Source organism: Amphibalanus amphitrite, unplaced genomic scaffold, assembly GCF_019059575.1.
Source record: "Amphibalanus amphitrite isolate SeventyFive unplaced genomic scaffold, NRLGWU_Aamphi_draft 000142F_arrow, whole genome shotgun sequence".
In the NCBI taxonomy this organism is placed as follows: Eukaryota; Metazoa; Arthropoda; class Thecostraca; order Balanomorpha; family Balanidae; genus Amphibalanus; species Amphibalanus amphitrite.
In genome coordinates, this window is record NW_024881637.1 from 544,571 (window position 1) to 571,553 (window position 26,983).

A 26,983-nucleotide genomic window follows, 5' to 3' on the forward strand; every position below is an offset into this window, starting at 1 on the left:
GTGAAATGACCCTTATCGACTCGCAGACCCGGCGCTCTCGGCCCGCCTGACCGGCCACGGAAAGAACGTTCGGCTCTCGTTCTACTAAACAAATGTCAAATTTGTCAGTTTAACTGTCCACATCGCTGTTAAAGTTATTCAGGATACCTGTGAAGAAAATTCATTGTTCTGTCATCTTCACATCATGCATTAATTTGCATTTGCTCATGTCTACTTTGCTCAATTGAGCTTGGTATCATGCCCATATAAGGAAAATTGGCCGCACTGAAATGTCAGAGGTTGCACCGGCCTCAGCTCGGGTGGAGTGGGGGTAGCGCCCGGCGGGGCAGGGTAACCTTTGACCGGTCGCACGGCCGAGCAGCTGTCACCAGTACAGCCTCTGACAGTGAAACCCCGCTCACTTCCCCTGCGCGGGCACTGATCGCAGCTGGATGGAACAAAACATGTATAAGAAAAATGTAAATTAAAGCATGTTGTAAATCAAGCAGAACAATGAATTTTCTTCCCAGGTATCCTGAATAACTTTAATAGCGATGTGGACAGTTAAAGTGACAAATTTGACATTTGTTTAGTAGAACGAGAACCGAACGTTCTTTCCGTGGCCGGTCAGGCGGGCCGAGAGCGCCGGGTCTGCGAGTCGATAAGGGTCATTTCACGCTTCTATGTGGCTGACTTTGGTCCATCGTGACACTGAGATGTGTAATTGCGCCTTATTTTCGGCTGTGGGAGACGCATATTAATGTTAGGAAATATTGCTTCGCTAAATATTGTTCTTTTGGCGTTCAGCTTTCACTGGAACTCAATAATACATGTTTATGTTTTCAAGAATATCCCGGACAGCCCGTTAAATAAAAGGTTATTAAGTTTTTACAAAAACGCCATTTTCAAAAAAGGCCATCGATCGATTTTGATAAAAATTACATTTTTGGATTCAGCTCTCCGTCAGCTTTCGAATGGTATATACCGTTTCTTTTGAGCCTGAGATGACCTTCCGACGAACCGTGAGGGGATGATAGCGGGATTACGATCATCTGATGGATAATGCAGCCCATCGTTCAGGTAGATGAGCCACAGAAAAGCTGGAGATGGAACAAAATCTGGTAGACGACGAAATACGACAAACGTTAAACAGGGATGTTATTATTCATTATTCATAGCGGAGCAGCTCATGAGACAAAATGTATGTATATGCAGAAAAGGATCAAGTAGCTATGTCGATGACCCGCGAGCCGCATCAATAACATAGCGGTCCGGCCGTCCGTCTATTGCTCGGCAGGTTCAGTATCGAGGACATCGGCACATGTGTGTCGTTTGTGCGCGACACGTACTCTGACCCCTCCGTCCGCACCGAGCGCGAGGCGCAGTTCTACGCGGCCGCCACGCTGGCACTGTGGTACGCGCGAACCGACTCCTGGGTCGAGTGCGACCGCTGGATCGCCGTCGCCGAGGAGGTTAGTGAGGACGCTGGACAGGTGGGTGAATGAGACGACTGAATGTGAGCACTGACGACCGCAACAAATCGCAGACTGCTCCGACGGCTGGCGAATGTTGGCAACAAGCTAATACATCGTTTTTAACGTCAATAGCAGGAGGCAGCGGGAAGTAAGAACTAGCGGCTGACGATGTCGATTATCGATATTTTGCAGAGGCAGTCATCGAAGCGTCATCGGGTACCGATATTTGTGATTTGTGATTACACTGATAACTGATATAATCGGGTCTGCCGTTTTTTTTTTTTAGCTCCAGGCTTAGCCGACGAGCCCTGTCCCGTCTCTTTCCCACATAAGCTTGATGAGACATGGCACGTCCATTCACAAGGATATCCTGACGACTGACGAGGTCCCGACTTTCCTCTCCTCTGCCCTCAGGTGAAGCCGGTGAAGGCTCGCTGCGTGGTCACCGTGCACGGCCTCTGTAAGCTGCTGGAGACGCGCCTGATCCGGCTCTGTGAGACCATCGTGGAGCAGCTGTACGAGGAGACGGAGAAGGACGAGCCCGTGGTGCGCCAGTATCTCAAGGAGCTCGACAAGGCAGTCGAGTTCCACAAGGTCTTCAAACCCAGGTCAGTGCCGCGGAGACATATGCCAGCAAGGCTGGGACCTCAAACTGATCGTGGGTAGTATGCTAGGCTGATGTGTCTTATAATGAAATCCTGTCGCTACTCGCTTTCTAGTTACATTCACAACAAAATTCAAGTCACTTCTTGCTTACGAAGCTTGTGCGAGTCGTGGAATATCATTGTTACCTACAAAGGCCGGTGCCGAATTCCGCAGGTACCTGCACATGCGGGCGTACTTCTGCATGTTCACCGGTAAGACGGACAAGGCGTTCCGTCTGCTGAAGGAGGCGGTGGTGATGGCCGACCGCCTCACCAACGTGCTGGACCGAGAGTGGGCCAAACACTCGCTATACGTGAGTGCGGACAGGGTTGCGGGTTAGTGACAGTCTCAACCAATTGATAGTGTGGCTTCGGCGGTGGGGTGTGCTCCCGTTTAGAAATAAACGGGCCTGTCATTGCAGGGAAATACGAGCACAAAAGGGAATGGATTCCATCACAGTCCGCTTCCCTTCATATGTATTGTGTAATGTATTCCGGTAGTAGGTAGATGCCACCTCATACGGTTTGATCTATTAATTCTGAAATACGTCAAACTCTGACCTACTACTACCGTCCCTCTGAGACGCTGTTGACGCCCTGTTTTGCTTGCGGCAGGTTTGGTTCGAGGAGGTCTCCGAGTTCGTGATGACCTTCTGGCTGCGTCACAGCATCCAGGGCGAACTGGACTGGCACGACGCCAAGAACATCGCCCAGTCCAAGATCATGTACACGCTGCCCACGCCAGAGTACAAGTCCATGCTGACCGGCACCAGCTAGGGTCGGTAGAGACGGACTGAGCTGGGGGCTGACTGGGGAACCGGGATATACGGGGCAGTGTGCGCCAAGGCGGCGATAGCACGAAACTGAAGGATTTATGTAGACACAAGACAGCAAGGATTTTGTAAGACTGGTTATGCTCATGTTGACCTGATCGCCTTCCTCATAAGAATAGTACAGATACTCTACAGCAAGACGTAAGCCGGGAGTTACATAGTTAAGCTCAAGCGCACCATAGCCGCTATGCTGCAGTCGCAGGTCAGCCGTCGGGCTTCTCGTAAGTGTTAGATGTAAACGAATCATTATGTTAGACTGTTGTGTACGCAAAGAATTAATAAACGAGTGTAACATGATGAAGTGGCTCAGTAGCGTGAAGATATGACTAGAACTTTTCAAGTAGCCTGCCTTTGACGGCCTACTTAATTCCTTTGGGGAGCATGCAATATCTACGCGTCGAAGACGGGAAAAGTCCATAAAATTAGGTTAAAGATATGCATAAATATATTCCATCTTGCAAAGTGACACACAACAACAAAAACTGATAGGTCTCGGGGGGGGGGGGGGGTAGATTACAAGTGAAAACCGTAACTGCATATCGAACGCAAAGTGCCCACGGCGAATCGCCTACGAGAGGGTTTATCGCAACAAAAGGTAGCATTGACCGGTGTTTACCTTTTGAATGAAACTAAAGCCATTTGCCAGACGGACATAAGGTGAAGTGACCCAACACACGCGATAACATGGTAAGCCCACGACCATTTAATGATGATCATGAATTACCATCACCGATTGTTGGACAACAGAGCTGCAGTGGTCGGCACACTCTGTACAGTGCTGCAATACTCCTGTCACAGCAGAGCGGCACTGCTCCATTCAACACACCGCCAGCCGAGTCGGTACTGAGTCACTCCCTACACCTTGACCTCGAGTCATTGCGCTACCAAACACACCGGCGTCCGTGTCCCCCGTCCCCCCCCCCCCCCCCGTGGAATGCATCACTCCCCCGCCTGGACTCACGACTCGGAGACCAGGCCGCGCATCTGTCGGACGGCGGCCACCAGTCGCGGCGGCAGCGGGGGCTGGCCGGCGGCGGCGCTCACCCGGCCGTACTCGGTCGCCGGACAGCGCAGCAGCGTGCTCAGCGCGTGCAGAGACTCGGCCAGACGCAGACCCAGGTCATCCAGCACGTTACCCAGGTAGTCTGCCGGGCGGAGGGCGGAAGGGGCGGTGAGGCTGCGGTAACATAGACAGCTACCTATTTTCCGGTGGCTTGTTTTATCTGATGAAAATAAGCAATGCAAAGGAGAGCAAATAAAATTGATATACCTACCTGACGCAACAAATAACGTAAAGCAAAATAAACAAAGTATTAAACGAAAAACAAAGTTTGGTTAACAATAAGAAAAAAACATTTTGGGGACGGAAAACCAGTATATGCCTTAAGTCGGTGTGTTTTAGCCCAGTAATGTACCCAAGTGCTATCCAGCCAATGTGCCTTCTGTACCCACCGATATCTGCGACGAGCTGCCGGGTCATGCCTGCCGAGATGTGCTGTATGCGCACGATGGTGTCGGCGTACACCTGACAGGCGCCCTCGGACAGACAGCTGATGATGTAGTGCACCACGGAGGACTCGGACTCGCTCCGGCCGCCGCTCACACTGGAGCTGGGAACAGAATGGGACGGTTAGAGAGGGGAGAGAGGGGTATGGTAGAGTGAGGTGTAGCAAACATACGTGGGGAAACACACGGGTAGAAACAAGCTAGCTACATGACAACAAGAGTGACAGGCGAAAATACATCTATTAAAACACACCAATCAATTAATCATATCGATACTTTTTAACAAACTGTAAGCCATTTCTACCAAACGGAATGCAAGCATACTTAGTTATGTCGTTGACCAGACATGCGCACTTTACCTGTATGGCATGACGCCGGACTGGAGGGCTCGTCCCAGCGTGGGGTCGTGCTGGGTCATAAACGGCTCCAGGTGCTGCGGCAGCGTCATCAGGTACTGGCCCACCTGTTGGATACAGAATGGGCCGAGTTAGAGGAACGAGTTAGAGCCGTGACTGGTACACAGGGTATGACGAGCGAAGAAAGGCTATGAATCACTCGTTAGATGCTAACACTGCAAAATACAGCGACCAAAGTCAGTAGACATTTACCCTCAATCGCCAATGCATACGGCTTCAGCAGGTTTTAGAGTATTTACACACTGAAAAAAAGGATATCCGACAAGGTCCAAGCCATAAGTGTGATGAGCTCACTCCTATACCTGCACGATGTACTCCTGCGTACTCCGCACCTGAGTGATGTACTCCTGCGGGGTGTAGCTGAAGTCGGGCAGGTCGGCCGACAGGCTGGCGCCGGCGCCGCCGCGGCCCTCCCAGTCCACCGTCTCCACGGCCTTCAGCTGGGAGCGGATCGGCGCGAACATGGCCCGGAACGCCACCTTCTGCACCTCCTCGTTGGTGGAGTCCAGCAGGCGGTGGCACGGCTCCAGTAGAACTAACGAGTCACCTGGGAGGGGGGAGACGGGGGGGGGGTGAGGTATGGTAGAGTCGAGCAGACGGTGGCACGGCTCCAGCAGAACTAAAGAGCCGCCTGGGAGGGGGCGGGGGTGAGGTACAGGACCGTGGAGTCGAGCAGACGGTGGCACGGCTCCAGCAGAACTAAAGAGTCGCCTGATATACATGGCGGGGAGGTGAGATATACTATAGGTACGGAATGAAGAGAAAATGGGCCGTGTCCAAAAGGATACCCTACACTACATGCTTTCTCAATAACATTTTTTATGGGAGACAACACAGCTTTGCCTCAAGAAAAATAAGATAACTTTGCAAACCTGATGCATTGATTGATTGCATTTTCACGCAGACGCACCGTCCCAGCCCTACTCCAGTGTCCGGCGTGTGGACTCACCCTCCGCGACCCTGTCGACCAGCTGCTGGTACCGGCTCTGATCGCCGGCCGACAGCAGCCGCGCCGCGCTGAGGTGGGCCGGCACACCACCCGGCGGCTGGGAGAGCACACTCAGTACCCGCTCCTCCAGTCGGCTGGTCTGGGTCATCAGGTCACCTGGGGTCAGACACCGGGTCAGAGCACACTCAGTACCCGCTTCTCCAGACGGCTGGTCTGGGTCATCAGGTCACCTGGGGTCAGACAGACACCGGGTCAGAGCACGCTCAGTACCCGCTCCTCCAGACGGCTGGTCTGGGTCATCAGGTCACCTGGGGTCACAGAGACAGATCAGAGAGACACCGGGTCAGAGCACGCTCAGTACCCGCTCCTCCAGTCGGCTGGTCTGGGTCATCAGGTCACCTGGGGTGTCAGACAGATACCGGGTCAAGGGGAGAGGAAACACTGGTCTACGTAAACAGGTCACTTCGGGCCAGAGCAGACACCGGATAATTGCAAGAGCACACGACGTGCACTCGAGAAAAAGAGCAAAGGGTACAGCCAAACTTAATCCACTGTAACGCAAAGTAAGCTTTTAACCAAAAATACACACAAATCGAGACGCTCTCCACATCCTGTTGATACTCACCTATGGCCTGCAGGAGCCGCAGACTGGCGTGGAACACGGTCCAGTCGGAGCCCGCGCTCGGCTGGGACTCCAGCTGTTTGGCAGTGGCGTTCACATTGGCCAGCTCCGTCTCAAAGGCGCACTGAAATACGACAGGCAGTTAGCCAGACTTCTAGAGCTTCAGGGCATACCGAATGCAAAGAGGGCAATTCGCAGTAGATTGCGAAAAACTTTCGTCTTCTATATTGAAACATAGTTCGTTTTGCTTCCATTTTCCCGTCAAGTCACATATTCAAAAAGATGTCAGAAATTCGTCTTTGTAGCATTCTGCATAACCAGTGACCACGGTTCTCAAACGACGCACCGGAAGCAAATCGTTCATGCCCTATTCCAACCTACAAAACCACCCCTGCACCCTCTTTACCTGGAATGCGTCAAGCAGCTGCGGCAGGCAGTAGCCGTAGGTGAAGGACAGACACCGGTCCAGCGCCGAGTGTAGCAACGTCATCAGCTTACTGACGGAGGAGCCGACGGCGTCCACACGCTCCTGCAGGTCCGCGCTGGACGGAACTGACCGAGGGGAGGGACGGGCGGAAGTTAGTAAGGGAGCCTTCAGGTTACAAACGAATAATATATTATGCAGCATGAGGAGGCATGACGAAAAATTGGGATTGAAAGCCACTCCTGGCTCATTTTGTCTCATGACAAGTCCATTAACTATCTCCAGACACACGTTCCCCGACTCACCGAGCGCCTTGATGGTGGGCACGAGCAGCTGCTCCTGGTAGCGTCCGTAGCGCTGCAGCTGGGTCACGTACGGAGCGTAGGTCGCCTCCACCAGCGCAGACGCAGCCGGGACCGAGCCGCTCGAGCCTATAGGACGAAACGGGAAACATATGAGTTATACTACAATCCCAAACACTATACGAAAAAGAGTGTAGGTGCAGTCCCGTAACATATTAAGCAAAACGATAGCTGCTTAAAAGGTCGAAAGCATTTTTGTCCACGAAAACCGAAGCTCGATCCGTTCCAGGACTTCATCCACGAAGTCGATGTCCTCAGACGTCTGATGATTCCAAAACTGGCGAGTTGAGCCGGATCGTCGAACGCTCTATGTTACACAACTGACCTGCCGTGGCGTCGGCGACCTGCAGCAGTGTGGTGACTAGCCGGTCCGTCACCCTCTTACACTCCTCCAACAGCTGCAGCGGGTCACTGTGCTCCTTCGTGGCCGTGTCTGCGGGAAAGGGGACGGTTCACCGAGGAAATGGTGGAACCAAAAGTAACAGCCCGCCTACTTACTCGAAGTAATGAATTTGAACTGAAAAATACACACCAAAAGACTGCCCTGCGAAGTAAACAGTTTAGCCCGTAGCTACATACCATTCACGAAACGTATCGTCCTGCGTAGACGGTGTAGGTGAACAACAGTTTCATTAAGTTGGCGTTGTTCCTTGCGAATATAGCGATGACAAAACACCCTATCGTGAAATAGTAGCTCACCGAGACAGGAGGCGACGCTGGGCTGGAGGGAGGCCAGAGTATCGGCCAGGACACAGCACAAGGTGCTGGCCGGACTCAGGTGGGGCATCACCTGCTCCAGCCAACGGGTCTGTCGAAATAGACGGGACTCAGATGAACTCAGGTAGACTCATAAGGGACTGAAGTGGACTCAGGTGGGGCATCACTTGCTCCAGCCAATGGGTCTGACGGAAAAAAAACGCATCGGTACCGTAAATACTTGGTGCTCTAAATAACGACACATTTAAACGAATAGCTTTACTTCTGACAACTTAACGCTTCAATGACGACCAATTAGCGACAAAGTAAGCAGCGCACGCAGCATAACTTCAGAGGGTACGGCGATGAGGTGTACAGCCTCCGGTTGATCGTTCCATAGCTCAAACAGTGTGGTACGGTACTCAGCCCCCGTGTGCATTTCCCGAAGCTGACCTGCGTGTGCCACGTGTCGACCAGCGTCTCGGAGAATGCCGTCAGCCACTCGAGCACGCCCTCCTCCTGGCGGGCCTCGAGGTGCGCCGACCAGCGCCGCTGCAGTTCGGCGCGCTGGCAGCGCACGTAGTACTTCTCCAGCTGCGGCAGCCGGGCCATCTGCCTGAACACCTCCACCAGCACCAGACTGCGGGCTGGGGATACGACCAGGGTCAGCATGCAGTCACAGTTTTAGACTGCGGACTGGGGGAGGGACAGGGTCAGCATACAGTCACAGTTTCAGACTGCGGGCTGGGGATACGGTCAGGGTCAGCATACAGTCACAGTTTCAGACTGCGGGCTGGGGATACGGTCAGGGTCAGCATACAGTCACAGTTTCAGACTGCAGGCTGCAGCAGAGGAGGAGGGGGACAGGGTAAGACAATGGACAGAAACTAGGCATAATGCTAGCATGATTTTATAACTTTTTTTCTCAATTGCGTCAGTTTCCGTCGGAATAATTGCTGGAGACAAGCAAAAAAAAAAAACTGCTACCGATCGATTTTTTTAACACCTCCCACACCATCCCATTCCCGGTTATACCGCCGCCGACCTGTGCGTTGTTCTACGTACCCGTGTCGTTGTCGGTGATGGCGGCCACGAGGTGCGGGCTGGCCGTGGCCTCCAGTCGGTTCCTGTGCTCCTCCAGCGTCTGCCGGCGCTCCTCGTAGTCAGAGACGTGTCCCAGCACGTCCAGACTCTGCTGGAGAGCGGCCACCTTGTCGGCCATCTGCTGCAGGCTGCCACTCTCCAGAACCTGCATGGGAACAGTGGGTAACGGCGGGTTACATGAGGGCCCTGGACAGCACGGTACAGACTGCCGCTCTACTACACCTGAGGACGGCAGGTTACAGGGAGTAACGGTAACAGGCTGCCACTCACCAGAACCTGGGGACGGTGAGTTTTAAAGTTACGGGGTCTCCGAGCCACAAGATCACAGAGTTACAGGGTTACAGAGTTAGAGGGTCACCGAATCACAAGATGTGAGGGATAAAGTATGCAGACTACCGCCTTTCAAGACCTGCGAACGAGAGGAGCCGCGGGGTCACGGACCGACTCAGCAGCCGATGTGGGTGTGTCCGTATACCGCTGCCTATCAGTGCGTCTGATCTCGTTGCAGGATAAGTTCAGCTTGAGCTCCAAGAGGCTGACACTCGTTTCCGCTCATGTGGTTTAATCTTCTTTTCTCACATATTTTCCCGCCAATCTGGTAATGTCTTTCACACAAAATCACGTTGAACGCATATTTTACCTTAAGCGATTTTAGTTCCCGTAATATTCCGACCAAACACTTATATCCCTGGGTTCAGAGGGCGTCCCTCACCTCCTCAACGTCTGCGGAGAGCGTAGTCCAGTTGTCGGCCTCCTTGAGCGCCTGGCAGGTGCGCTCCATGCGCGACTTGACCGTGTCGAGTCGGGTCAGCGTGCGCATCGATTGAGCCGTCTCCTGCTCCACCTGATAACGGCGGAAGACGGTAAACATCGCGGGAAATCGAGAATAAGTAAGCGCATAATGCTGTGGGAATGATATTCATCGGCGAGAAACGCTCCTTTATTATTAATCATTCATCGGGCGGGAAACATTTCATCGTAAAAACAAGCATTCGTCGTGCATCTGATCTTCATCTGATACATACCTTCAGGGTCACAAATACGAATTCAGTTTACGTTTTACGAGTGTGTTCATCGCAAAAAAACGTCACCGAGATGCCCAGGACCTACCTTCACGATGTCGGCTTTTGCGACGCTCATCTGTTCGCGGAGCCGCGCGGCCTCTGCTCTGACCGCCTCCACGTCTCGCACCAGGCGGGGCAGGCTCTGGAGGACCTGGCAGATGACAGGAATAGCGTCACAGCTCAATGAACCAAGGTAGGCCTCCTTCACCATCTGAATGCAATTCAGCTTCAGGCTTTGCATGTAACAAAACATTTTGGCCCTTGTTGACATTGGCTGGCAGCAAAAAAGTAAAATTAGTAGGTAAAAAGGGACCCAGCAAAAGCATTGACTACTACACATGGGTGGTAAGTGCTCTTTGAAAACTGCCTATAAATAAAGTTGCATGCATTTGTGTACCTGATGACTTGTTTCATCCAGGGAGTTGTTCACTTCTTGAATAAAAAGCTGTAATTTCATTACAACTGTTGCAGCATGGCCCTGTGAATAGATGATCAGAACAGCTTCAACTAGATCACAGAAAACATTTTACAATGTTGCAAAACTTAACACACCTAATAGATACAAAGGCTTGAAGCTTCAACAAGTTACACTTGCAAACAGCATTCAAACTGAAAGCAAATGAGCCAATTGAGACATTGAGACAAAATATAAGTAGGGTTATTCAGTGCATTATTAACCAGTTAACCCTAAAATGGCTGATATAATGGAGTTATTTAAAAAGTATACCTCAGGATTTTCTTTCATCTCTGGTGCTTCAAAAACTTGGCCCACCCACTGCTTCACATCAAACTTCTCATCAGAAAAAGCAGAAAGATCCCTGCAGCAAAACAAAACAGGAAGACATCAGAGTCATGTCAGGGCACCCTATTGGTGGGAAAAACTTCCTTTGCTGTTTGAATGGCAAAGAAATGGAATGGTCACCCATCTACCTATGGTGGCTTGTACTGGTACCTACAGCATTATTGATCTGTTTGAACAGTTATAACAGTTCCCACTTACTACTGTAATGGTACAAGGCAATACAATGATACCAACATAAAACCAATGGAGCTTTAAAGTCAAAGTCAAATAAGCCAGGATTAGGACGTGGCCCCAACCGTGTGGTGTAGCCCCAACACTCACACCACACGGTCGGGGCCACGTCCTAACGCGGCGGGCCACACCGTAGCAATCGGTACAATGGTCAATGGTCAATGGACAATTAAGCCAGGAAATCCTGATCCAAAGTATCAACTTGAACTACTATTGACAATGAAGCTCAGAACTCTTTATAAAGAAGAGAAAAAACTATACTCAAAAACCTATACTGTAGCTCATAGGTAACCTATACTCCACTCACATTTTTTATTGGACAAGTTGGACCTGTCACAGCAGGTGTCAGAAAAGGCACTTCAACTTATCAGCAAACTACTGGGCACTGGCTGTTGTTACTATCACCAGGCCACATCCGGTGCAGGCAATAATGTCCTTCACAATAACTGCAATAGCAATTCACGGATGCAATAACAATATTTCCACAAACATGTATTATGATATACGCAAAACAAAACAAACATACAATTCCCTGCACATTCCCTGCCTACGTTTTAATGTCATTTATGCGCCATAGGCGTCTATATTATCTAAAACACCTGCTCGAAAGTGAGCAGTTTCTGCTTTCGCAGATCCATGCCGCTTTTGACCAATCAACTGTCTGAAATTCAATGTTACAAGTGCATTGATTGGAAAATCGTAATGAATTTCCTCAGCAACAGCACGAGCAGTATTTTAGAACAGAATTTATGAGAACAACTGACAAACACAAATCATTTTGATGACGTCAATAATTTGATTGAAGATTTTCTAATTTTTCTTACAAAGAACTCCAATTTCACTGTTTTTATTTCCGTTATTGCTTATCTTGACTCTATTATGATCAATCACTGATAAAATTTACTTTTCGTCCACCTTGTATCAAGTTTTTCTTCGATATCTGAAATACAATATTTTACTGATGACGTCATACAAAAAGATACTTTATCAAACCTTCCCTACGTCTCAAATGAGATGCAGTTTGGCTCAGGTTTGGCTCTTGAGTAATTCTCGTTGATTTTGTGTGAAAAATGTGTGGAGAGGGTTGGTGAAGGTTGATGGTTGAATATTTCGTTTATTTAACATGACGGGACTGTGCACTTTTGATGTTAATGTGCTGCTGGATTTTCATCGCGCCTGATTTGAAGGAAAGGTTTGTATTCATAATTTGAATTCATTTATTTTCTTTATATCGTTCTGGTGTTGAATGGTTAGCGGTTTCGCTGTTATCTAAATTGCTTTATTACATATGTACTATGTAGTATGGAATAAAATGTTGTCGAAATATGTTTTAGATATTTTAAGTGATTTCAGTTGATAACTTTGAGCCTTGAGGTGTCATTGTCCTAGCAAGACATGTTACTTTTTCGGAACCAATTGTAGGTAGGTAGGTACTTGGCTGCATGAATTTCATTGACTTCAAAACTGTAGCACATGCCACATACCTGTCTGGTTTACAGGGATTTGAGGTAGATTGTAAATATTCTTGAGGATTGAACTGTATTCTGTGATCGCGCGCTCTCACTCACCTCAAACCGTAGACTGGCGCTCCGCCGCTCCGTCGCCCAGGTCCCGGTCACGGCGGCAGGCGCGCGCAGAGGCGCGCCCAGGCACGCACACGCGGGGTGCCCCAACTTATACACATCACACTATCCCCACCCCACTTTAGTCTTCTTTTATGCAGTCCATTCGCACATACACACCACACTATCCCCACCCCACTTTTACCACCCTCCCCTGGTCTTCTTTTATACGGTCCATTCACCGTATCTATCTGGCGGGTGGCGTTCTCTCTCACTCCGCCGCAACTGCGTCTGTGGACGTTCTCCGATCGCTGGCTCGGCCGTGTTTTGATCCGAGCTCACGTCCTCTTCTTCCTCTTCCTCCTCTGAATCATCCGAGTCTAACACCACCTGTCCGTGCTCTCGGCCTTGCTCCTCGTCCTTCTTGCTGTCTCTTGTGACGCTGGATTTGTTTGGCGGGGATGATAACTGTCCGGTGCCCTTTCCATGCCACTCCTGAAGCCGTTCTTGTCTACGTTCCACCGGCTTTAATTCATCGTAGTGTCGCACATATCGCTGCCGAAAGTTGTCCTCCTTCTTAATCCGGTACGTGTTCCCCTGCCTGCAGCTAATGATAATAAACGGTCCCTCCCAGCGCGTCTGGAGCTTTCCCGGCATTCCTGTACGTTTTGGTACCTTCATGAAAACTCTATCCCCTTCACGATATTTCACCCCAACGTTCTTGAGCCTGCTTTTTTCAACGCGATCCTTCTTCTTGATCTCCTCTCTCATGATCACGTGTTTGTGCGCTTCTTGCAAATTGCGCTCCAGTTGTTTTACCCACTCCTGCTCTGATTTGGTAACTTTAGCACCCTCCAGCCGGGCCATCTCGGGGGTTCTCGGATGACGTCCGTATTGCAAATAAAATGGCGAATATCCTGTTGTGTGATGAGGTGCCGTCATGTACTGAAAACGAACCAACCCAATGCATGTATCCCAGCTCTCTCTATATTCCTGTGCATTTCTGCGCAACATAGAACCAATTGTCTTGTTCGCCCGCTCAACAGCTCCATTCGATTGAGGGTGGAACGCGCTCACTCTTTTTTTGTCGATGCCCATAGCATTGGTTAATGCCAGCAGATATTGATTGTCGAATTCCAGTCCTCTGTCGGTGAGAATAGAATCCGGTAACCCGTGTCTATAAATCACTTCGGTGAGGGCCCTGGCCACAGTCTCCGCCGATTTGTCAGGAATCGCCGCGATCTCAACACCCTTGGAAAACAAATCCAACACTACGATGGTGTAACGATTACCCCTCGTCGTTGGCGCACGGCCAAACGGACCCATCAGGTCCACGGCCACATGCTGCCACGGAGCCGTTGGCTGCGTGGTCATTTCCAGTGGCGCCTTGAGGCGTCGCTGAGGGTCATTGGACCGTGCACAAATCACACAGCTGCGACAGTAGTTTTTGATATCCTGGTGCATCCCCATCCATAAATATCCGCTCTCTCGCACCAAAGTAGTCGTTCTCTCGGCGCCAAAATGACCAGCTTTGTCGTGCTTTAGTTGAAGCACCCTCACAATCATTTCATCTGGAACCAAAATATACCTCTGAGCTCCCTTCTTCCCAATCAACAGACCACTCTGAACATCAATGGCCGGCTCAACACCCATGTGCAGCCATTTGCTAGATGCCCGTCCGTGCCGCCTGTGCAGAATGAGTTCGTCTCTCAGGGCCCGCATAGACTTGTTATGCTGTTGAGCCCGGAGAAACTCTTCGTTCTCGTCCTCTCTCCGGTCTGGCTGAGAGATTTCAGCCACCTGAGGCGGCATCACACCGCCACCAACGCCTTCACTCCTGCGGGAGAGTGCGTCAGCCGGACAATTATCAGCGCCTTTCCGAAAGTGAACCGTGAATTGGAATTCCTCCAGCTCCTCTATCCATCTGGCATATCGACCCCTCGGATCCTTTGTGTTCTTGAGCCACTGAAGACCGCAATGGTCCGTGAACCACTGGAACGGCTTACCAAGAAGGTAAGTACGGAACTTCCTGACAGCGAATATCAGGGCAAACATTTCCTTGTCACGAATATGCCAATTGCGTTCAGCGGCAGAAAATGTCTTGGAGGCAAAACACACCGGTCTGTCCTGCCCACTTTCCGTACGTTGCGACAGGACACATCCGAGTCCCGTATCCGAGGCATCTGTGCTTATTTCGAATTCTCTGGTCATGTCTGGAAGCTGTAGCGTAGTGGCCTGACAGAGGGCATCCTTTAGTCTCACGAATGCCTGCTCTCGGTCTACATTCCAGGAGAAACGCGCCTTACCCGAGATCTCGTGTAGTGGCGCCGCCAGCTGTTGAAGATTCGGCACGAAGTCGCTGTAATAGTTGCAGAGGCCGGTGAACTGCCGGACTTGTTTCGTTGTCTCCGGTCGGGGCCAGTTCCGGATCACCTCCACCCTCTCCGGGTCAGGTTCAAGACCTTCCGTTGAGACCACGTGACCAAGAAAACGAATGCGACGACGACAGGGAACCACCTTGGAGCTCTTCACCGTCAAACCTGCCTGTCTCAGTCTTTGTAAGACAGCCTGTAACAGTGACAAATGCTCGACTATCGTGGTGCCTCCCACAATAATATCGTCCAAGTACGCGGTCACGCCGTGTCCGAGCAGACCGCGCAACACCTCGGTCATCAGACGTGAGAAACAGCCCGGAGCTCCCTTGGCCCCAAATGGCATAACCAGAAATTCCCACTTGTTATCCTCGGTCAGAAACGCCGTCTTTTTCCGGTCTTCCGGTGCTATTGGAACTTGCCAATAGGCCGAATTCAGGTCCAATGTTGTGAAAATCCGTGAACCAGCCAAACTGTCAAGACATTCCTTCACTGATGGGAGGTACGCTACTTCATCTACTGTTTGTCGGTTCAGCTCTCGAAAATCTACCGCAAAACGATATGACCCGTCCGACTTTTTAACCATCAAAATTGGGGCAGACCATGGCGACGTCGATTTCTGGATTATTCCTCTTTCTTCCATGTTCATAATCTGCCTCCGAACTTCGGGCCTCAAATGATAGGGGGTACGGCGTGCTCGGACTGCCACCGGGGGGCGATTCCCAGTGTTGATCGAGAACTGAACAATGTTTGTTCGACCCAATTCGTCGTCTGTGTTTGCGAAAACATCTCGGTAACTGTTTAACAGCCTCCTGAGCGTTCCCCGGTCTCGATCGCCTAGTTCTGCGCCCGACAGATCAACCTGAACCGGGCCGTTTCTGTCTGGTTTCGTTCCGTCAGCCACTGCCGCCACTTGCCCCTCGCTGACTTCTCCCAAGACAGAGTTCGCATACAACCTCACTGGCTCTGCTCCAGCATTCTTCACAAGGACCGGAATCCTGTTATCGACATCCGACCGTGCTATACAGGGGCAGAGGGCGACACCAAGCCGCACCGCCTTCGATGGATCGGGGTCAAAGATGACATCACGTGCCGACGCCCCGAAATCAAACGCCATGACGTCGACCAGTCGCTCTGAGAAAGGATCCAGGGTATAATCTGATGCCAAACAGACGGAAACCGGCTGCTGCGGTGTACCTTCACGCCTCGCCTCCAACTGGATGCAATGACTACCGATATGTAGAGACCGCTTCGAAAAATCCACGCTGAATGTCTTGAACTTCCTGAGCACATCCGTGCCCAGGATTGCCGGTGCCGAGAGGTCCTTGACAACCAGAATGCGAGCGTTGCTGACCGCGGCTGGTCCGATCAGGAGGTCCGCTGAAATCTGGCCGACACTCTGCAGCGGTATCCCGTTAGCTCCGATTGGATTCTGCTCAGCTGTGGAAAGAGGAACGGAGCTGACTCCCGGTAGAGCCGCCGACACGCACGAGACCACCGCGCCCGTGTCCACCAACCACGTACACGGCAGCTTTCCAATACGACCTCTCACATGCAGAGAACAAGCCGAGGGCCCTTCAGCTGACCGCACCGGTAGAGCAGTACCAGTTCTGAGGCATTTTCCTTGAGAGCTGGTTACCGCCCGCCCCTCGGCAGTAACCCACTTCAGTTTAAATTTAACGGACAATCGTACTGAGTGTGGCCGAACTCATTGCATCTCCAACAGGTGACCGGCGCTGGACGGCCTCTACCACGACCTACCGGTGCCCTGAAACATTCCCTCTGCATGTGTCCCGGTGAACCGCAAGTCCAACATGTTCGACGTGATCCCCTCTCCTCTCCGCCGGTGGCCCCCGGCCGCTGGCCACCGGTCCGTCCACCTCGCGCGCTCCTGCACTCCCCCTGGACGTGCCCCTGCGCACCGCAGGTCCAGCACTGGACATTGGCCGAGCCGCGCGATGACGTCATGGCGCCTCGGGCTGCGCCGGCCGCCGGTCCTCCACGGGTCGGCCGAGCCCGCGGGCCGCCGGACTGGATCGCCTGTACCATACGCGATAATTCAGCGACCTCTCCCCGCAGCTGGGCTACCTCACCACCCTCCTCTGCTCCTAGCTCAGTGACCTGTTGTACCGGCGCATGTGACCCCGAGGACGCCAGAGCCTCATCTACGCGTCGAGCATGCTCCGGCAACTTATCAGCAGTGACGTCGGGAAACATCAGGCGCAACTGGGACGACACATTTGGATTGATCCCATCCAAAAAACGGCTTTTGAGCAGCGTCTTGGCTACCGGGGCGTCAGTATCAGTGCCTGGAAACGCACCACGGAACAGAGAGCATAAAACAGACAGGAACATGCCGTATGTCTCCTCGGGCTTCTTCCGCCGTTTCTCGAAACTCTCCTGGTACCACCTGGTTGAGTTGCCGAACTCCCGCCTCAGGGCTGCCTTCAGACTTGCGACGTCCTTCTTGTCATCTTCCGAAAGAGAATCCATCACACTGATTCTCGATCCAAGGCCCAGTAGGGCCTTCCCTACCGCCTTACTTTCGTCTCCAACGGTGAGACGACACGCATCCACGCGTCGGAGAAAACCGTCCAGATCTTCCCCGTCCCCCCACACCAATCGATTGTCTCGCTCCATCACTGCACTTATCCCACCGCTGCCACCAGTGTGATCGCGCGCTCTCACTCACCTCAAACCGTAGACTGGCGCTCCGCCGCTCCGTCGCCCAGGTCCCGGTCACGGCGGCAGGCGCGCGCAGAGGCGCGCCCAGGCACGCACACGCGGGGTGCCCCAACTTATACACATCACACTATCCCCACCCCACTTTAGTCTTCTTTTATGCAGTCCATTCGCACATACACACCACAATTCTATAAGTCAATTTTGAATTTTGATAAAAGTGAGGTCCTCAGGGATCAGTCATGATCAGTGTTGGGTCCAGGTCTCTACTATATTTGTCACTTAGTTTCGAAAATCTAGAACATGAAAAATTAATGTGAATCACTTCATTGACAAAGGTGCCTGCAAATACATACCAATGTGAATAAACATATCAATATCGGACATGATGCATACAAAGGCCCTTTTGCAGATGCATAAATATGGATGAGCAATATAATTTATTTGATGACACTATTATGAGTGTACCTACCACCATCTCCAACGGGGCCTTCTTCCCTCTACCTCTGCCTCTCTGTGTGTCTGGGGACTTGGTGTCTCTTCTGTGCCTTTGAGGAAGCTGCTGATTCAGATGTGCCTTTGAAGGACCTGCTAGCCTCTCTATGTGCCTTTGAAGACATGCTAACCACTCACTGTGCCCCTGATAGACCTGCTGACTCCTTCTGTACCTCTAAGGGACCTGCTGACCTCTCCCTATGTCATTTCCAGGATTGTGACCTCGAACAGTGCTACCGATGGCGTCGTCGCCACCTCCATCGTCCGGGGGAACCGGGACGGACCCGGCCTCATGCGCGGTGAGCCGGAGTCGGTCCTTCTGTACAGCAGCGGCGCCCGGCCGACGCGTCGTATCCGCCACCCTGAGCAGCGACGGTAGCTTCGAGTCGGACGTCAGGTCAGTCTCGGTCCGGCGGCGGACGAGAGGGACGCTGGCTGATCTCGGGTTACGATAGCAGAAAGGGTGGGATTAACGGACAGCCTGCATGGTTCCGTTCGCTCGTACTCACCGCGTGTGGAAGCTACTTACATGCTGTCAGGTCATGATGTCTGGTGTTGTATACGTGTGCGATGATTCTCCAGTGTATCGTTTTATGAGGGGTGTAAAAGCATCACAAGATACTCGTGTCCGGTTTCTCCGTGGAGATCGCATTTCTCTCCGGATAGCGGAGTCTCCACCTGATCCGTCAGCGTCGCACCGGCCTCAGACACGTGGTCGGTTCGGTCTGCACCCTCCCGACGGATCCCGGAGGGTCTGGCGCCGCATCCTGTTACCGCCGGGTCGGGACGGCACAGCAGGAAAGGTCAGCACGGGCCGGTGACCTATCCCGTCTCCGATATAGTCACGCCGGCTCTGAGTCAGATGACCGGACGGAAGTCGTGTTGCTGGTGGGTGACTCGGTTATGCTAAAAGAAGGATTAAATTGTGGCTAGAATATCTTTGAAGTTTGTGGTTCTGCAGATCTTGATCCACTCCGTCAATAATAGACTCACTGCAGGATAGTGCGGGACTCGGCCCCGGTCTCCGGTGAGCGACAGACTCACTGCGGGATAGTGCGGGACTCGGCCCCGGTCTCCGGTGAGTGGCAGACTCACTGCGGGATAGTGCGGGACTCGGCCCCGGTCTCCGGTGAGTGGCAGACTCAGTGCAGGATGTCCGGCCGCCCGTCGCGAAGATAACATTGTTGCACCGCAGCCGTGCATTGTCACGTCACCGGTGCAAACCCTCGTGTAGGAGCAGCAGTTGATAACAACTGGAACTGCACAACGCCGTGTTCACTTAATCTCCGTGCATAATCACGCATGTTTTTGCTGCAGCTATTAATTCCTACGCAATTGGTTGGGTGCGGGGAGACCCGCAGGCATACCGAGCGTTGGCCTTGAGTTTCCGTGGCGGCGTTGGCGTCATGAATATCGCGTTTGCCATTCTGCGGCTAGCGGAGGTTTCCGGCACTGGGAGGAAATTGGGCGGGCTATCGGCTCGGCGGCGATAGCTGAGATCAGCGCCGACTGGCGGGGAGGCGGGGCGGCCCGTTACCCACCGGCGCCGACCCGACTCCGTGCCGGAGAGCTGTTTGGTGGTCTGAATTTTACCGGGATCCGCTACTGCCTTTGTGTGCCGACGTTTTAGAGTGCCAACTACGCAGTAACGGCGCTGTGACCCGCACTTTGCGGTGGCCGAGTGTGCGGGTCTTTTCTACCTTTGTGGCTCCATACGGCCATTCAACCCGAGCGAGTGCTCCAAAGTGCTTATTACCCAGGCACGTAAAGTGTACTCAATTAGGTGCCGTCAGCCGTGCTGTCCAAAGTTAGATTTTTAAGCTTACGGTAGGTCTTGTAAGCGTTTATGGATTGACAGCTGAGTATCTGGACACTGGACGATCTTCCATTTTCGTCTTTTGTGTGTTCTGAGATAGAATGTCTTGATCTTGCATTAGTAGTGTCTTCAATCTCCCTGAAGACGCGCCCCGTTCCGTCCGAAGCAGTACTCTCGCGCTCCGTTGACGGACCAAAGTCCGGCTGTCGCTGAGGCTGCTCGCTGTCTGAGATTCGGGCGTGCTCGGCCCGGTACGCCCCGGCGCGGCCGCCAGGGTCGGAGGGGCTCCCGGCACGGCTGCCATTGGCTCGATGGTGCTCATTGAACGTCGACCGGGCAAAACGGCGCCCGGTGCCAAACGCCACAGGGAGACGGTGCGGTGCGGCACGGGCAGCTGAGGTGCTCCCGTGGTAACTGAGGTAGTCAACAGTATCAGCTGTCGTGCTCCCACGGTACCAAAATGTAGCGAGTACTGCGGTACTCACTATTTACTGAGGCATTGCGGTGCTCCTAAGACCTAAAGTAATGAGACGGACGGGGTACTTCGGTACTGTCTTGATATGGTACTGCGGTGACGAATCGGTTACGCGTTGCAGTACTACTGAACTGAGCCCTTCAGTCGTACTGCTGGCTTCTTGGCTGCGGAGTCCCTGGGCTGTTTGTCTTTGATGGTCGAGCGCTGGGAGCGAAAGTAATGGATCGCCGTCTGTTTCGTAGTTGTAGGTTTGTTGACGGGTGTGATCTGGTAATGGTGGGCTACCTCCGCCCGAATTGGGTGGTTCCCCGCCAGCCAGCTGACACGTTGTATACCGACACCCGATGAACGATTACTCAGAGTCGGGTTTTGTCGCAGCGGCGGTCATGGTAAAATGCCGAGCGCCATAGTGTTGGCTTTGGTCGATAGCGGCCCGTGGATGATCGGTGTTTTTTATGTGGTTTACCCATGGTGGGGTACCTCACCACTTTAAATGGTAATGAGACGGGCTACGTTTCCAAGGCCATGTGTTTTGGAAGCCGGGGAGGTAGGAGTCACTGTCCGTAGCAAATGAGCAACATTATTGCTTGAAGCCTATACCAGGATCTATGAAACCGCCTTCAACACCCAAAAGCAGGCTCTATTCAAAACCCGTCTCCGTATGTATGCGTTATATGATCTCAGCCTCAGTTGTACGGGACGGACCGTCGCCCTCTGGACCCCGCGGACTACATCTGATCTCACGTGCTCTAGTGGTCTCTGGACCTCCGTCGAGCCCACCTCTGGCCTCATTTTGCTCTCAATGTGCCGTGAAGTAGCTGTGTACGCAGTGAGTCAGGTCGTCTTTAGCTGAACTCTGCTGAATTCTGAGTACTTGTGACTTGAGTCATTTCCGTGTGTGCGTTAGAGCGTTAGGTATGAGCCTGATATGGGCCCTGGTGACTGTTCTATTTGCGCCGGCCCCGCTGGCTGGGATCAGCTGGTTGCCTTAGCAACAGGTGCATGCCCCGACCCGTCTTCCGTCTGTGTATTTTGGCGCTCCATGGGTTCATGTCTTGCAAGCATGAATGGCCCGCCGGTGTCCTTTCCTCGTTTACCAACATCAGTGTTTCGTTAGTAGCATCAGTGTGCATCAGTGTAACTGACGTGAGTACGTGCGCAGCGATCAGGTCGTTGACGCGGGTATTTACGTCAGTAGATGTGTATCGGCGGGTGACGGAGCCGCGGCACCCGGTCGGCGGTGTGTTTCCTCCCCCCCAGCCCGCCGTCGCTGAGTGTTTATGTGTACGTGACCGGTTGGCTGGCGGCCTCTTATTCCACAGGTACCGCCTGCTGCGCTGTGTCTCCGCCTATCCGCTCTCCAGGTAACCGGCACCGCTCTCCGCACCTGTGTGTCTGTGTGTCTGTCTGTGTCACCTTCTGCTCTGTGTAGTCTATTCACGCTCCGCGGCTGTATGACCGTCACCGTGTGGCTTTGTACGTCTGTGTCACTGCAGCCCGCTCCAGCACTGCTCTGTGAGACTCCACGGCACAGCCCGGCGTCTACATTCGGCTCCGTCCCACCGCGCCGCGCTGTTAGACACCGCCCCGGTGGGAACTCATGACCAGAACCGACCGCACCAACCACCCAATGTTTGGATTCGTGTTGCGAAAGTGAACGCCGAGCACTGGTCGGCTAGTAGAGAGCTGCAACGTGCAGTGAATCGGAGACTTTTCCTCTCGATTCGCGGTCTGTTTGAAGTTCTGGATGGCGAATTTTGATACCTTGGTCCTGGTGGGCTGTGTAAAGTTCCCAGCTCGGGCTATTACTGTGCGCAGCCATGCGGCGGTTTCTGGTCATTTCATTCACCGTGTGACCGCGGGGCCCTGTACTGGCGGCACGCCGTGCGCTCGGTCCGGCACTGAGCGACAGCTGCGCTCACGGCACGGCTGCGATCACGTCTTACTGCCGTATTGGCGCGAGGCCGTCCTTGTGCCACCGTCGGCCGGCCTGTCACATGATCCTTCACCCTACGGCCAGTGTCAGACTGTCACTGTCACCGGACCGGCCGTACTGATTCTGTCACTGTCACCAGAAATTGCACCCTGCACCTGTGCCGAAACTCTGCACCCGTGTACACTCACTAGTTACACACGGCTTGGTCACAGCATTGTGCATTACGTCTCCCCGTCACAGTGTTGTGTGCCGTGCATTGTGGCGCGTTTGCTGCACTCTGCACCAGCCTCCAACTCTCCACGAGTCGCTGTAAGCTCAGTGTTGTCGGCAGGTGCCGTCGCTCCCCAGCCCGCAATATTTACGCACGCAGTTTCGGACCCGTTGGCCTTGCGGCGCGGCGTGCGTCCCGTCACGAACTTTTTACCCCGGCCGGCCGGCCGCCATTTACAATGCAAATTAGTGCGTCGGCTGCTGCTGCTGGGTATCAGTTACGGAGCGCTCATCGCTCCTCCCCCGCTGCCCGCACATCATCGGCCGGCGGCCCGGACCGCGGCTCGGCGGTGCTGAGCTGGACACTCGGCTGTCAGCGGCCGCCGCACTAATGGCCGCGCTCCGAGAGTGGCCGCCGCCGGCCATCCACCGAGCGCGACCCGCGCCGTACCGAGCCGGGCCCAGTCCGGATGCGGCGCACTGTTTACTCTCCTGCGGAGACGTGCAAAAACGGAGCGGTCCGGCGGCCGGCGCGGCGCGCCCGTGCGCCCGCCGACCCCGGCCGGCGCCTGCTGCGCCCCCCCCCCCCCCTGATTATCGGCTCTCTGTCCGGCTGTCACTGGTGCTCCGTCGGTTACAGCCAGCAGGGACTGCTGTAGTCGCCCTGTGGCTCATTTCCATCCGGAATCCAGAGTCTGTCCCTATGGAATTCATCTTAACCATCCTCACATTTTTCGCCGCTCATTCTCATCCCTCATTTCATATTGACAGTTTTGCTGCTTTCCCCGTCGAGTCATCAATAGCACTCATCCTGTCACACGTGGTCACCATTTACTTTGACCTGATATCATCTACAAGCACTCTTATTTCTGTTCCTGTGCTCTACTGAAACACCGTCTTCTCGGCCGTTCACTGTCCTCTTTCATCCGTCCACCAGCCACCATCCACCGTCCTCCGACCGTCGTCCACCGTCCACCGTCCGCTGCAAACGGTTCCGCCCGGCGACTCGGCTCATAGCGGGCGGCGGGCGGCGATCTCCGAGCCCCCCCCCCCCCCCGTCCCCCTCCTGTGCCGACCTGGGCGGGGCCGCTCGCCGGTTGCGTCAGACCTCTGTGTTTATCACGGCGTCTGTCTGCCGAGACGGTCGGCAGGGGAGAGTCGGGTCGGTACTGTTCCTACTCTCAGCTGGGTGACCAGGTCACGACTCAGTCGGTGACTCTGTACTCCCAGCTGGGTGATACGGTAGCGACTCCGTTAGTACTCCCAGCTGGGTGACCCGACGACTCAGTCGGTGACTCTGTACTCCCAGCTGGGTGGTCCGGTAGCGACTCAGTCGGTACTCCCAGCTGGGTGACCGTCACGAGGAACGACTCAGTCGGTACTCCCAGCAGGGCGACCCGCCACGAGTCATTGCGACTCCGTGGCGTAGGGACAGCGTCGCTAAGAGGTGATCTCATGACCGGAAGCTCTGTTTATTATAGGTTTAAGCAGCTGATAATATATCTCGGAAAAGATGTAACTTGTCCTGGCATACCGAGCAAAATAAGACCTTCTCCCTGATTGTCAGTGACCGAGTCCGCTCCCGTGTCCTCTCCGTGTTTTATCGTCCCCGCCCGGCGTCCATTTAGTGCCGGTCTGCGGTGTCCGGTGGTCGGTTTGTTTACACCTGCTGGGTGGGTCGTGTCACGTGTGTTTGGCCCGTATCTCGGCCATTGGACCAGTACTGCCGGCCTGTGTTATAGGACTGATCTCTGGCAGTTCGGGTGACCAGTGCTGCCCTCAGCTCGATAGGGTCAATTGGTTTGGGTGGCAACAGCGCCGCGAGCTGCTCTGGTGTGGAAATTTCGGCGCTCGTTTGGGCGGCGATGATGGGTGCGGCGCGCCGGCGGGTGTTATGAGTGTTATGGGGTCACTGTCGACATAATTACTGATCTATTGACGCATTTATCGTGGGATGTGGAAGTTGTAGCTTATATGTTGCAAATTTCTTACTTTAAAACAAACTAACGTTTTAGATTTATCTTTTTGTTTCACACTTTTTAAATCTTAGATGCGATTTCGTTTTTTTTTCACGGTCTCGCAATGTTTGGTCAGTTAGGTCTAGCTGTCAGCTGATAGCCAGGCAGGACTCTAAATCAGGGCTGAACGAGGTATTTAGAACCAAACGTCATCGCACAGACATGACATAAACCATGCTACATTAATGGACAGGGGGTTTGATGGAATATTTGCGCCGCGTATTGTTTGCACAGTTGTCTGTGCTCTGACACTGTACAAATGGATTGCTCTTTGTGAGTGACGGATCATGTGTTATTGATCGGTGACCATTGACCACCCATTGTCCATAAACGGGTACTGCCGTTGTCCCGAACTCAGTGCTGGTTTCAAATTGAACCGTCTTTGACCGTCAGCGCTGCCTTCTGGCGTTCTCTTTTCAGGGTTTTTCCCTTTGATGCTATTTCTGGACGCTGAGCAAAGTTTCGGTGTAAAGAGTTTCATGTGAGAAACGTTGGCACTATTAACCTCCCGGGCCGTTTGCTCCCTTCACTGGCATGCGTTTCTCACTGACCGATTAAACTAGTCCCCAAAACAGGTGGACTATTCCTCCTATATCGTATTGTTTCTCATCTTCCCTGTCTTTCTTCTCACCCTCCCCTTACGTCTCGTTTCTAGCCGGTACTCGTGGCAGTGCTCGGACGTTCTCGGCCAGTCCGTCCGCTCCCCGCGCGAGTCTCGCCGCTGGATCGGTCTGCCCGGCGACTGCAGGGTGCCCAAACAGCCCAGCTACCGCCGAGCGCTGGCCATGACCGACGCACTCATGACGGTGAGTAGGGGGGGGGGGGGGTACAGGGAAGACAGAGAAGGGCCCAACGGATCAGCGCATACAGTGTTTGGTGTTTCTGCACGTGTGTCTTTTCATTATGTCAGTTCCCTGGTTTAGTAATCACTAATCACTCATCATGCGACGTCTATGCTCTATATCAGGCAGCTTTTGCCAAATTGTCAGGGAACTCAGATTTGTTTTTCAATAGAAAAACACAATTCTAAAGAATAGTGTTTTAACTATTGACAACAAACCTTCGGTTATTTTTAGAGGTGTAACCAAGTCGCATAAATATTGTCTAACTGCTCTGATGCTCCCATTTCGAACAACTTCACGCCGATAATTGTTCCCTTGCTTCGCCTCTTGTGGCGTCCTTCACCTTACTGAAGTTTACCCCATCGCTGACGGAGGGTGGCACGTGTGCTCAGTTTGTCGCGTGCCTCGAAAGGAAATTGTGTCTCTGCGTCAGTGAATCAACCACAAAAATGTCTTTGTTTTGTGATGACATTGCCGGTGGAGTGATGTGTGGCAATTTTCCTGGGTGTCTTCTTTGAAAACAACTTCAGTCTGTCTCAATGATGGGCGTTAAAAGGTTCCACGAATGTGTCCCGATATTAAATATGTACGTGTCCAGTGTTCTGTAAATCCTGTTCAGATTTAATTCGTGCTCCATGTGAGTTGCTGACCAGTGGTGAAAGGTAACACGACCTTCATGTCCTTTGGACCCACTCATCACTTTCTGTGTAAACACTGTGACGGCGGGTCAACTCTGGACAGATCTGAACTCTGTGGGGAGGGGAGAGAGGGTTGCTCGGTTAGGGGAGTGCAGTGGTTCAATGCGGTCGCACTCGTCTCTAACATCTGTGAAGTGTGTTGGAGATGAGATGTCATTCTAGCGATGGTTCGTTGGTTATCTCTGCAGGAATCTTGGGTCATCTCTGCCATAGAAAAACCCCAGGAACTCCGTGTTCCCTGTAGGGCTCGCTCGCTCCAGTCAACTTTTATTTGATAAAAGTTTCTTATGAAGCGCATCGCTTTAGTCCCCGCTGCTGTACGTGTGTACTGTGTACAGGTGGCGGGAGGAGTGCTCCGTCTGGGGTGCCGCTCTGGTCCCCGCTGCTGTGTGTGTACGAGTAACGGAGAGGAGTGCTCCGTCTGGGGTGCGGCTCTAGTCTCCCGCTGCTGTGTGTGTACGGATGGCGGGAGGAGTACTCCGTCTGGGGTGCGGCTCTAGTCCCCGCTGCTGTGTGTGTACTGTGTACGGGTGGCGGAGAGGAGTGCTCCGTCTGGGGTGCGGCCCTGGTCCCCGCTGCTGTGTGTGTACGGGTGGCGGGAGGAGAGCTCCGTCTGGGGTGCCGCTCAGTCGCGCCCGCTGCCCGGTGACCGTCCAGGCGGGTGCACCGAGTGTGCAGCTGTCCGCCTGTATGTCCGTCCGTCCGTCCGTCTGTCCGTCACCACCGCGCCGAGACCGCTCCGTTCGTGTCCAGGGATCAATGGAAACGGT

At 53.1% G+C, this 26,983-nt stretch overlaps 3 protein-coding genes across 7 annotated transcripts in view; 2 read left to right on the forward strand and 1 right to left on the reverse strand.

Annotated features, from left to right (window-relative positions):
* The window catches only part of LOC122382546 (adenylate cyclase type 10-like), a 28,530-nt gene extending 25,298 nt beyond the window's left edge, over nucleotides 1-3,232 (forward strand). For all 4 annotated transcript variants that reach the window (XM_043368030.1, XM_043368031.1, XM_043368033.1 and 1 more), the window contains exons 34-37: nucleotides 1,277-1,451; nucleotides 1,869-2,062; nucleotides 2,274-2,412; nucleotides 2,714-3,232. In XM_043368030.1, the coding sequence (XP_043223965.1) occupies nucleotides 1,277-1,451; nucleotides 1,869-2,062; nucleotides 2,274-2,412; nucleotides 2,714-2,875 (670 nt within the window). In that variant the 3' untranslated portion in view covers nucleotides 2,876-3,232. The remainder of the gene's footprint in view (nucleotides 1-1,276; nucleotides 1,452-1,868; nucleotides 2,063-2,273; nucleotides 2,413-2,713) is intronic.
* A 121-nt stretch (nucleotides 3,233-3,353) lies between these two features.
* On the reverse strand, nucleotides 3,354-11,648 carry LOC122382547 (conserved oligomeric Golgi complex subunit 7-like). Its single transcript, XM_043368035.1, has 17 exons — nucleotides 11,415-11,648; nucleotides 10,802-10,892; nucleotides 10,472-10,552; nucleotides 10,121-10,225; nucleotides 9,723-9,854; nucleotides 8,972-9,155; nucleotides 8,360-8,553; nucleotides 7,910-8,018; nucleotides 7,536-7,643; nucleotides 7,154-7,279; nucleotides 6,831-6,976; nucleotides 6,428-6,548; nucleotides 5,803-5,958; nucleotides 5,186-5,400; nucleotides 4,797-4,900; nucleotides 4,384-4,541; nucleotides 3,354-4,076 (listed from the first exon to the last, which is right to left on the reverse strand). Coding segments are annotated over exons 1-17 (2,220 nt in total). The 5' UTR covers nucleotides 11,417-11,648; the 3' UTR covers nucleotides 3,354-3,888.
* A 312-nt stretch (nucleotides 11,649-11,960) lies between these two features.
* LOC122382548 (rho family-interacting cell polarization regulator 2-like) overlaps nucleotides 11,961-26,983 on the forward strand; it is a 28,855-nt gene continuing 13,832 nt past the window's right edge. Inside the window, exons 1-3 of one of the 2 annotated variants that reach the window (XM_043368036.1) lie at nucleotides 11,961-12,299; nucleotides 18,432-18,615; nucleotides 25,329-25,479. In XM_043368036.1, coding sequence (XP_043223971.1) covers nucleotides 18,458-18,615; nucleotides 25,329-25,479 — 309 coding nt within the window. In that variant the 5' untranslated portion in view covers nucleotides 11,961-12,299; nucleotides 18,432-18,457. The remainder of the gene's footprint in view (nucleotides 12,300-18,431; nucleotides 18,616-25,328; nucleotides 25,480-26,983) is intronic. The other variant, XM_043368038.1, reaches the window with a different exon arrangement.